The following is a 12,489-nucleotide window of genomic DNA, read 5'->3' as shown; positions in this document are numbered from 1 at the left end:
TGGGTGTTTTATTGATGTGTGTGGACAGTTGCTGTGTGTGTGGCCTTGTAGGGAACACGAAAGAACCACTCACATGTCAGGTGTAGTTGCGTGCGTTCCCCTCACTGTGTGCATATATACTCCTCACTCTTCCCCCGCCTGAGCACATGGCAGCCATGGTGCGCAAATAGCCTAGCTCTCTCTCTCTCGCCGTCTGTGTGTGTGTGTGTGTGTGTGTGTGTGTGTGTGTGTGTGTGTGTGTGTGTGTGTGTGTGTGTGTGTGTGTGTGCGTGCTCACCCATGCTGACAGTGCAGAAGGTCAGGCTGACACTGGTCGTGTCGGAGAGGGGGATAAAAAAGTGCTCCTCTGTCTCTCTGAACCATGTCATACCACCGGCCTCCTTGCAGGAGACCTGTGACAACAGCCTCCTGCCAAGAGAGAATGTGCGTGCGTATGTTTGTGTGTAAGCTGAAAACTGAAGACAAAAAGGACGAAAAAATAGAGGGAGTGGAAAGAGAAAGCTCAGGAAGTATAAATGAGACTGGTGGCTATATTGTAAAATTAGTAGTAGTATAGTTTGGAGGAGAAAAAGTGAGTGTGTAAAGGTGCACGGGCAATACAGTTACACTGTAGAGAGAGAGAGAGAGAGAGAGAGAGAGAGAGAGAGAGAGTAGTAGTAGTATAGTTTGGAGGAGAAAAAGTGAGTGTGTAAAGGTGGGCAATAATACAGTTACACAGTAGAGAGAGAGAGAGAGAGAGAGAGAGAGAGAGAGAGAGAGAGAGAGAGAGAGAGAGAGAGAGAGAGTAGTGGTAGTATAGTTTGGAGGAGAAAAAGTGAGTGTGTAAAGGGGGGCAATAATACAGTTACACAGTAGAGAGAGAGAGAGAGAGAGAGAGAGAGAGAGAGAGAGAGAGGTGTGTAGTGTAGTCACGACTCGCTGTCTATTAGCTTCTGTCTAACTGAGAAACATTCTCAGTTCACAAATAGCCGTGGCCCGTGATGAATATTTCATTGCTGCTTAAACATGAACAGTTGGAAGCCATGCGTGCCTCTGTCTTTTTCTTTATTAATACTAATCCTATTCTGTTCTCAGATGTTTTCATGGTGATTGGGGCATGTAACCTACAGTACAGCGATAGTACGAGACGCACTTTTTGTTTTGGCACTTTTGAGTGTGACTACAAAATAAATGTTTTTGGCGACAGCAACTAATGTGCTCAATATATGAGCTGTGGACAGACAGCTGATGATACGTAGCTTGCGGAGTTAGTTCAGTCGGTATACTCGAGGGGCTCATTCAGTGCTATGCAAGACCCACATGTCATACTCTAGATCTCTTCTTCAGTCGCACGAATATTATAATTTTTTCTTCCCATCTGTTGTTGTTGTTGTTGTGGGGAATAACTCCACGGATTGTTGTGACTCTATCGCTTCCTGCTTATACGCTGCACGCCGTTTAACCGGTTTGAGACCGCCTACCTTTCTTAAAGCCGCAACACCCTGTATATTTTTTTAAACGGGAAAAACAGGTTGTGCAGAACTCTCCTAAGGCTGCAATCTTCCTTCATTCCTTCATTTCCTGGTTGTCGCTATGAGCTGTTTGCTCCCACCGCCACCCCAGCACCACCGGTGGGCTCTGCTATTTCTGTTCCCCCTGGGGGGGATAGTTAATCTATCTCCCTGCTCTTAATGTTTAATGATGGTTGTCTAATTGTGCCGAGCAGGGAGAAAAATGTAGCAGAGCCAAACGCCAAGATAAAATATTATTTGCACACTTGTATTCTCATTCTACAATAATATTTGGTCAATCCATTCGTGAGTTATCTGACTGAAATATTGTTATTGATAATCCATGATAGTCCAGTCAGTGAGCCTATATCCTTGCTCCGGGGAGATATTGAATTTGGACCTTCAGGCACTTCAGGTACCACTTGTCAACCAGTTGGGGCCATATACCAGCTCCCAGGTCTATACAGAACAGATTGACCAAGTACTACACAGCCTCACATTGTGGAAGTTATATTGTACGAGATACGAAATAAATCGGTTCAAATTTCTAGGCTGGGCCAATTAGGCTCGGTGGACATAACAGATGCTGGTCATATCCAGGATCCTCAGCTGGCTCATTTACTCTCATTAATGTCAAGTACTATAGCAATCTTGAAATATGACCATGCACACTATCAGCATGCCATTCGGATGATTTGACAGCGTATCCATCGCAGCACTCACTCAGCACAGGCGCACCCCTCGGGGCTCAAGCCCACTTCCGTCAGCCTACTGTAGCTGCCTGGCTTGTTTACAAATAAATTCAATAAAGCTCGATAAGTCATAGTAGTCGTGCCTTACATTACAACAATGAAACACTTAAAACGTAATAGCTAACATTAGTAGCTACGTATTTATAGTGGCAACTATATTGATGGGATTGATTGTTTGGGATCTCTATAGAAACGCAATGGAGCATTGCGCACGTCCAAACATGATGCTACAGATGTAGGCACGTGCACACGTAGACATCAAATGGGCTTCAGCCCCTGCCCTTCTATCCGTCTGTAAAAGGCTGCCCTCTCCTGACCATGAATGCAGCGTTTACTATGGTGAAAGAAATGCAAATGCCTATGCCATACACCGAAGGCAGCATTCAGGAGAATTAAATTAAATTAAATTCACTAAATCCCAAACCAAAAAGCGAATGTCCAATGCCAATCCAAATAGTTTAGCAACGGTTGCTATGCAGGTCAAGCTTTCTTCACTGCTAACGTGCCTATTGGACAAGGATGGGTTGGGGAGGGACTTAGTGAAGGGCTAATTGGCTTTTTCTGAACTTGAACGCAGCATTCCACGCTGAAAGAATTTGTTTAGAAATCTATGACATACGCCACATCTCCAGTAGCTAAAAATTGCTGGGTTGTGCCTCAAAAATAGCAGAGCTACGCTGCGACGCGTTGAGAGCTTGTAGCTTGTCGCTTTTAGATCTGCTATTTTTGCTATTTTCCCCTAAAAGTGCCCTTTTAGGGTATTTCAGCCCCTTCCTCTCTAACATTCTCTGCACGTCCCTGATGCTACAGGTCATTATGCCATGGGCCATGGGCCGGTGCGTGCCTGGGGCATTTGACCAAGTGGTCGTATTTGACGAGTTGGGAATGAGAATGTGTTGTTGTTGGGTAGAAATAACTGTGAGTAGAGGCGGGCTGGAACAGCATCTCCTGCCTCAGGTCTTTCTACTGTATTGCCTCTGGGGTGTTGACCTTAGTTCACCAAATTCATGAGCCATTGTTTTACAGGGGCTACTTAATTCTGGTTACGCGCGCGTCCGCACACACACACACACACACACACACACACACACACACACACACACACACACACACACACACACACACACATGTACGCGCGCACACACACGCACACGCACACACACATTCACAGAGCCCTTAATTGCTATGTGTTCCAACAAGTAACCTTGACTACGTATCTGAAATGCTCTTGAAGTTGGGTTGGTGCTGTACAGATGAAAAGGCATGCTATAGCAACAAAACAGTAATGAGGAGGGGGACTGGACTGCACATATAAGTCAGACATCCCGTTGTAAGACCTGACTAACGGGAGTTAAGACTCACCCGTGGCTATGACATGCGTGGCTGGTTAATACTCATGTGTGGCTGGTTAAGACTCATGCGTGGCCGGTTAAGACTCATGCGTGGCCGGTTAAGACTCATGCGTGGCTGGTTAAGACTCATGTGTGGCCGGTTAAGACTTGTGTGTGGCCGGTTAAGACTCATGCGTGGCCGGTTAAGACTCATGTGCGGCCGGTTAAGACTCATGCGTGGCCGGTTAAGACTCATGTGCGGCCGGTTAAGACTCATGCGCGGGCGGTTAAGACTCATGTGCGGCTGGTTAAGACTGAGGTTAGGCAGTGGTGGAAAGTAACCAGGTACATTTACTTAATTACTGTAGTCTATTGCACCTGAACTTCTTCCCTTCTTAACCCACCTTATTAACACCTCTCTGACATCTGGCTACTTTCCCTCTACTTTCAAGACTGCCAGAGTCACCCCCCTCCTGAAGAAACCGACACTTGACCCCTCTGAGATCAAGAACTACAGACCGGTTTCCCTTCTATCCTTCCTATCTAAAACTCTCGAACGTGCTGTCTTTAAACAACTGTCCTCCTATCTCCACCAGAACAACCTCCTGGACTCCAACCAGTCTGGGTTCAAAGTGGGTCACTCGACAGAGACTGCCCTGCTGGCAGTGACGGAGTCGCTCCATGCCGCTAGAGCGAACTCTCTCTCCTCCGTCCTGATACTCCTGGACCTGTCTGCAGCGTTCGACACGGTGAACCATCAGATCCTCCTCTCCACCCTCGAGGGGATGGGTGTCTCAGGCTCTGCACTCTCCCTGTTTGCATCCTACCTGACGGGTCGCTCCTACCAGGTGATGCTGAGAGGGTCTGTGTCAGAACCACACAGGCTCACAACTGGGGTTCCCCAAGGCTCGGTTCTGGGTCCTCTTCTTTTCTCTCTCTACACTACATCTCTGGGTGCTGTCATCCACTCCCATGGCTTTTCCTACCACTGCTATGCCGATGACACCCAGCTGATCCTCTCATTCCCCCCCTCTGATACCCAAGTGGAGGCACGCATTGCTGCTTGTCTGGCTGACATCTCGGCGTGGATGTCGACAAACCACCTGAAGCTCAACCTGGACAAGACCGAGCTGATGTTCCTCCCGGGGAAGGGCTGTCCGCACCGAGACATGGCCATCACCATTGATAATGCTGCGGTGACCTCAACTCGGACTGCGAAAAATCTGGGTGTGACCCTGGACGATCAACTGACGTTCTCGGCAAACATCGCATCAGTGACAAGGTCCTGCAGATTCCTCCTCTACAACATCAGGAGGATTCGCCCCTTCCTCACGGAGAAGGCAGCCCAGGTGCTCATCCAGGCTCTCGTCATCTCCCGCCTGGACTACTGCAACTCCCTCCTTGCTGGTGCTCCGGCATCTGCCATCAGACCTCTGGAGCTTGTTCAGAAAGCTGCGGCTCGTCTGGTGTTCAACCGCCCCAAGTTCTCCCACACAACCATCCTTCTCCGTTCTCTACACTGGCTCCCCGTAGCGGCCCGCATCCAGTTCAAAACCCTGGTGTTAGCCTATAGGGCAGTGAAAGGAACAGCTCCTTCCTACCTCCGGGCTATGGTCGATGCCTACACCCCTGCCCGACCACTTCGGTCTGCCACCTCGGGGCGACTGATTGCCTCGTCACTCAAGGGTCCTTCTGGCCGATCCACACGGTCACGACTCTTTTCTGTTCTGGCCCCACAGTGGTGGAATGAACTCCCCACTGATGTTAGGACAGCAGAGTCACTGCCCATATTTCGCCGCAGGTTGAAAACCCACCTCTTCAGGAAACACTACCCTTCCTCTCTGCCTGACCTACTTGTTGTTAACTAGTTGTACGAACGCTTGTTTTCTATTGTTGTATTGTTTATTGGATCTTGTTTAGTCGATACACTTAATTGTTTTAGCTCATGCTCATTTGATTTAGCTATTTTGTCTCATCTGTTTAAGGAAATAGGTAGCTGATATATTGCACTTTTACCTTAGCGCTAGGTATACTCTTGGTTGCTTGTTTTTGCAGAAAATGCACTAAAGACTTCTAGTGATTAGTAGTTTTTGTTCCCTACCTATGTTGAATACACTTATTGTAAGTCGCTTTGGATAAAAGCGTCTGCTAAATGACTGTAATGTAATGTAATGTAATGTACTTAAGTACAATTTTGAGTATTTCCATTTGCCAGTACTTTTACTTCTACTCCACTATACATCTCAGAGGTAAATATTGTGTAGTACTTTTACTCCACTACACATTTATTTGAAAACTTTAGTTACTAGTTACTTTGTAGATTTTGATTATTATTATTACAAAACATACATTAACCACTTCAACCCTATATACATTTTGACCATTTGAAAATAGTATAGATCGGCTATTTTCAAAAGATTTTGTACCCATTTTGAACTTGTGAAATGGGCTATTCTGCAATATGAGTACTTTTACTTTTAGTACTCTAAGTACATTTTGATGCAGATACTTTCGTACTTTTACTTGAGTACATTTTGAATACGGGACTTCTACTTGTGACGGAGTACATCTACATTGCAGCATTGATACTAAGTACAACATTTCAGTAGTTTTTCCACCTGAGGTTAGGGTTAGGGTTTGGGATAGTGTTAGTAATGGTCTGACTAATGGTGAGGTCAGACCAATGACATGTTACCCTGTACATTATACTTGCATAATGTACAGTATGAACTATAAATAGATAAATGTAGCCATACGTATCTCGTACAATCTATCACCGGAAATACGGACGTATCTATCATCCATGAATGCATATAATACAGTGGATATGATGTTCAGCTATCAGCCTAACATGTACAGTATAGTCAGCTAACTACAGATTGTACTGTACCGAGATTGTACTGTACCGAGATTGTACTGTACCGTCAAACTTACAGTGAATCCAATTTGCAATATACGATCTTTCAAACATGTGAAACAAAGGAGCCAGAGAGAAGGAGTGGTAGTCATTAACCCATTCAGGCCTGAAGATTTGAGGCACATTTTAACGATTTTTCAAAAATGGCAGACCTACAAGCTCATAGCGCGCCACTCGGTGGCGCGCTATGACCTTGTAGATCTGCTATTTTTCAATAGCTAAAGTTTAACGTAACGCTTAAAACACCAAATGGGGTTCCCGCCCAAAATGGGTTAATTTCAAGGATAGAACGCCATGCACACAGAGATGATGAAATAAGTACACAGCTTATTGAAAGGTCTCCTGCTGATGAAAAGACCGCTAATGAATGCTACAGCGGTTTGAAAAGAGAAACGATTTGGAGGACTCTCCAATATCACTTGTCCTTGATGGCGTTCCCATTCCTGTGCAAAACAAATATATGATATAATAGGCATACACCACGGAGTGCAGCCTGTCGAAGGATTTAACACCGGGAGCCCTGACATGAATTTGTCATTGTTCCGACTCCGATTTTTGCAGATACGCTCAAAACCATCCAGATTGCTTTTCAATGAGCTTCCTTCAAAAGAGTCGCAATAGTAGTCACAAGTGTTTAGCACGCAAGCATCCTCACATTACAGCCTAAGGGGGGATATCAGAGGACTCAATTATAGACACTAATGGATCCTTTATGAATCAAACACCTCTGTGACATTCGGGCAGCTCAACCAATCACCGTGGATTTTGTCGACTAATACTATGACAAAAACATGTTTGTCGACTACTTTTTTATTTTGACGAAGACCTTTATCGGTCGAAACGCGTAGGTGTTTTTTTTATTTGCCTTGCTCATCAATAAACCATATACATTTTTTTCACCAAAGACGGAGTGCCTTGGAATCCTTTTTTGTCTTTTCAAGTCTGCATTTTTACACCTTTGGGAATTACGCAGTACAACTTGAAGGAAAAATATTTATTTTGTCTATAGTCCTATACCTAAGGATCACCAAAGAGCACCCATCTAATATAAGAGCCACTGAATGATTCCTGAAGGGCTTCTACCCTATTGGCCTGAATATAAGACTACGGCCTATATCTTGCGCCACCCCTTAACCCTTATCCCTAAACTAATTTTGCCATTTTTTATGATTTAAAAAAACCTTTTAAAATAGTTCAAATAGCCGATCTACAAGCTCACAATATCTCGATGTACATCGGCTAGTTGAACTATTTTAAAATGTATTTCAAAATAGTAAAAAATGGCAAATAAGTATCCTAAAAAACCTGGTCGTATTATAATCGGGGACTAGACTATTTGACATTCAATGTTCTTTTTCCACAAATGAGTCTTGAAGATGGGGCTCGTCGTATAATCAGAGCCGTCTTATATTCGGGACAATACTGGTATTTCTCTCTTTTTGCCAACTATGTGGCTCTTTGTGCCCCCATGCAGGTAAAGGCGACCTGATCGGGGCCAACATGTCCATCGAAGACCGCGTGCTGAAGACCAACGCGGACGTGAAAGCCCTGACGTACTGCGACCTGCAGTGCATCAACCTGAAGGGCCTGTACGAGGTGCTGGACCTGTACCCCGAGTACTCGCACCGCTTCGTCCAGGACATCCAGCATGACCTCACCTACAACCTGAGGGAGGGACACGAGAGCCACGTGAGTCTGTCCGCGTGAAATAATGTTTTGTGCTGGTGATTTAATTGTCTCCACCAGGCCGAAGGCATGGGGAGAGAGTATGTTTTGCACTCCGTCCGTGTGTGTGTGTGTGTGTGTGTGTGTGCGTCCGTCCTTCCTTCCGTCCGTCTGTTACCAGCTAATCTCTGCCACCGTTGGCGCGATCCATGCCAAACTTTGCACACACACTCCCTGGATGCCAACGACGAACCTCTGCCCCAAATATTCCTCAACAGCCTTTATAGCGCCACCATGAGGCCGATTTAGGCAAAACACATTTCTGTAGATTACTCGTACACATTTTATCCATACATCACACAATTCGGTATACACTATCTAGTGTATCATGTGATCAACACGGATCTGCACCATTTCCCATCTTCCATCCTGATTGGCTAAGATTGCCTTCCAAAGCTCACATGATTGGTCCGTTTCGAACAAAATGCCACAAATCACAAACACAGTGTGCAATTTCCGTGAAATTATACACGCACATTTCCACTAGGCCGAGGACGACATGCCACTCATTTCTTCCCCAAATCAGCCTCAAGGTGGCGCTATAACAGGCCAATTCCTGTTTTTAGCTATAACTGCATCGATCTGTATACAACTTATGTATGCGCACTCCCTAGAGGCCATGGAAAAACATTGTCCCTGCATCCCTCCACATCTGCCGGTTATAGCGCCACCATGAGGCCGATTTCTGCAAAACACATTGCTTATGTTAGTCGCACAGATTTCATCCAAATGTCACGCAAATCGGTAACATTGCCTTCCAAAGTTTTCAGGAGTGGCCCGTTTTGTACGAAATGCTGCACATGTCCTGCTCATCCAGAATTCTATCCTCATGCTATGAGTGATCTGGCTCTGCATTTCCTCAACAAAATGAAGACAATTGTTGCAAAAAAATAAACAAAAAAACATGTTTATATTACTCCTAAACATTTGGCCAAACATCTCACACAGTCCTATCCTCCTGGTGGAGACCTGTGCCCAGAAGGGCACTTTTTCTAGTTCTTTCTGTGCTGCTACGTGGTAGCATTAGTGTAGTTAAGCTGTGCCAGCGCCTGCGTTCACTTTAAGAGGATCGGTTTCCTCCCCGCTGTAGCCCCATGCATGCACACACTCACTGTAACCATTGGCTATCGTTATAGCATTAGCGCACACTGTTTACCACTCGCCAGAAACGTTTACATGTCGGGAGCGATGCGAGACAAAGTCACAAATGACATCCGAACTTTGGATGGCTGACGCTCACCAAGGACAGCGCTCGTAGTTTCCGAGTTATGGAGCATTGAAAATCCTGCTTGTAACTGGAGAGGAGTTGTAAAGATCCCATAGCTGGTGGTGACGGAGGCGTTGCATAGCAACCGGACCAATGTTAAAAGCTGCTTAGGGGCTCAACCACTTCATAATATATGGAGTATAAGGGGTACGGACATGTTCGTACCTGGCTGATAACGTCCCATAGCTGGGGGGTACGAATATATTCATACTTCACAAAGAAGGAGTTAATAAACTGATCACAAGTGGGACTTGCCGGCTATATTGCCGTGGTGGTTGTTTTATTAGAATACAAGCCAGTGCAATAGGAGAGCAATGCAGTTTACAAGCCTGTGACAGTTCCCGAGACGAATGTCTAGGTAATGGCTTGTGAGAGTGAGTGCAGGGAGTCAGGTGCAAGGAATGGGAAATGGCAAGGTAAGGGGAAAGAACATGTTAGGGAGTCATCGAGGGAAACATTAAGAAAGAGGGGAAGGGAGCAGAGAGGAAAAGAGAGAGAGAGAGAGAGAGAGAGAGAGAGAGAGAGAGAGAGAGAGATAATGAAGTGCAGAAATAGCAAGAGCTCCTAGCTGGTGTAATTACACTCAGGTGTGGCCCTCTCCCCAAGCCAAACACCGATGTCCCACTTTCTCAAACACACACACACAAACACATGCACACACATCCGGAAGAACGCTCTACTCTCGCTTTTTTCCGATTTGGACACCAAACTTTGGTGTCCAAAATGCGGAAGTGCTAACAAGCGCTCAATGTTAAAGCCCAGCTGCACGGGGTTTCCTCGTCATAACTCCACGGGTCCTCCTGCAGTCCCCGATCTTACCACTAGGGCCGAGCGCCTCAACGTTGGAGAGCCTCACAGGGGGCTTGGTGTGTTCACTTCTAGGTGCTGACCATTTCCTCATTGCTGGTTGCCAATCGCCATTGCTTCCAGTGATTGGTTTGAAGAGACTACTTAAGGCCTTCAGTTCAAACACCTGTGGTCTCTGGCAGCAGTGATGAACTTTGTTTGGTTCTCTGTATCAGATATGTGAGAGCACTGGGCCATGTTTTTTGTATAATTCCTGCTTTCTCAGATTAGATTATAGGTATTGGATAATAATCTGAGAATAATTGTTGTATATTTATTTGATGTTTGTTTAGATATAGTGGATGGTCAAATTCATGGATTAGCATGATTATATATATTTCTCGAGTGTCTATGTGTCTATGTGCTGTTTAACCCATTCTGGACCGGAAACCCTTTTGGTGTTTTTTAAGCATTATGTTATAATTTAGCTATTGAAAAATAGCAGATCTACAAGCTCATAGCGCGGCACCGAGTGACAGCCCCTATAGTATGTTGCTCCTTTCTAACCTCTTTGGTACAGAGTATAGAATAGCAAGCATATATTGTTGTATGGCAATGCAACAAAAGGGAGACCACACAGGGCTGACATGAACACACGGACATGAACCAGCCCTGTGTGCTCTCTGTGTGTGTGTGTTAACCCAAAGAATGAAGGGTTTATTTTTATATTGAAGATAAAAGTCATTACAGGTTACCTCAGGGTGAAGCCTAAATACAAAACAAACCTGTTCCTATACCTAACAAAGGAAACCAAAAACCGAGGACAAACTAATAACATAAAAGAGGTCAGTCACCCACCCTATACACGCACGCACGCACGCACGCACGCACGCACGCACGCACGCACGCACGCACGCACGCACGCACGCACGCACGCCAAATCTAAAAGCAGAACAGAATAATGGTGTTTGGAGGCTGGCTAGCAGGTAGACATCCAAGTGCTGGTGACGGTCATTGTTATAGACTAGTCCACGGAGGGGTGCCCTGGGCGCCATGGCTGAGGTGTCACATTAAGCGAAGCACATTAAGCGAAGCTTAATGTAGGGCAGACCGCTCCATGGATTGGTCTATAGAGTCCACCACACTGGAGCCAATCACCAGCCCGGTTCAACCTATTAGTTATAGTTATACACACACCACCACTGAGGGGCGAAAGACAGTACCCACAACACCACACAGGGAAATATATGGCTCATATAACAGCAGAAGGGTGAAATCAACCCTCAACGGCTTCTGCCAGAAATATGGGGAGGGGCTTGTCTTACCCCTCCCCTACTGGACGGGGCTTTTCTTTCTTTTTACATGAGAGTGGAGGCGTCATATTCTACTAGAGCCTGGAACTCTCATTCTGGCAGCCAGCTCCTAGCATGCATGGCTCGTTAAGGTCAATAGACCTTCAATCCATACCTCATCCTGGGTTCCAATCCTGCTTACGCCACTATTTTTGTGCTAACCGCAAACAATTATTATTTTTTTCAGATAAAGTAACGTTTTAGACCGTGGCCGGTTAAGACAGAGGTTAGGGTTATAGGGTTATGGGGCAGTGTTAGTAATGTCCGACATAAAGTGCATACATTCACCCGTAGCTTCGTGCAGTGCCACTCAAATTAAGTGACTACTGGGTTGGCCTGCTGGAAGCGAGATCAAAGCGTGTCGCTACTCTCCTAATGCTACTCTACACTCTGGTTTGACTGGGCCCTTATTCTTCACATGCCCAGCAGACATGGAGCCCTCAGCTCAACCACGCACACCCCAAGGACGGAACACAAGCAAACCAAAGAAGGGTGTGACATATCTACTGTAGTCAGTGTAATAAGGTTCTGCTATTTTCGTGTGAAATACTACCTCAAACAGAGGGAAGGAAAGCCATGCCTTGGATGCTGTTATCAACAGCTGAGTAATGTTTCTATTCTGGCTCTCCTCCAGGTCAAGTCCAGAGTGTCTGCAGCTTCAATCGATGCTCAGGTACAGGAATAAAGCACACGCACGCACGCACGCACGCACGCACGCACGCACGCACGCACGCACGCATGCACGCACGCACGCACACACGCACGCACGCACATACACACGATGATTTCATTGGCTGAGCAAAATATTGAGGATAAAAAGTGAGGGCAGAAAATTTAAGACGACAATTGTGATTGGCCGGCATGATAGA

The 12,489-nt window shown here is 45.8% G+C and overlaps 1 protein-coding gene across 1 annotated transcript in view; it reads left to right on the top strand.

Annotated features, from left to right (window-relative positions):
- kcnh8 (potassium voltage-gated channel, subfamily H (eag-related), member 8) overlaps positions 1 to 12,489 on the top strand; it is a gene marked incomplete at its 5' end in the record, with an annotated part of 132,819 nt that overhangs the window by 90,314 nt on the left and 30,016 nt on the right. The window contains 2 exons of the mRNA XM_079522088.1: positions 7,965 to 8,179; positions 12,255 to 12,293. Of these exons, the coding sequence (XP_079378214.1) occupies positions 7,965 to 8,179; positions 12,255 to 12,293 (254 nt within the window). The remainder of the gene's footprint in view (positions 1 to 7,964; positions 8,180 to 12,254; positions 12,294 to 12,489) is intronic.

The sequence above is a fragment of the Electrona antarctica genome, assembly GCF_951216825.1.
Source record: "Electrona antarctica genome assembly, chromosome: 15".
NCBI lineage: Eukaryota > Metazoa > Chordata > Actinopteri > Myctophiformes > Myctophidae > Electrona > Electrona antarctica.
This window is presented reverse-complemented; position numbering and strand designations above follow the sequence as displayed.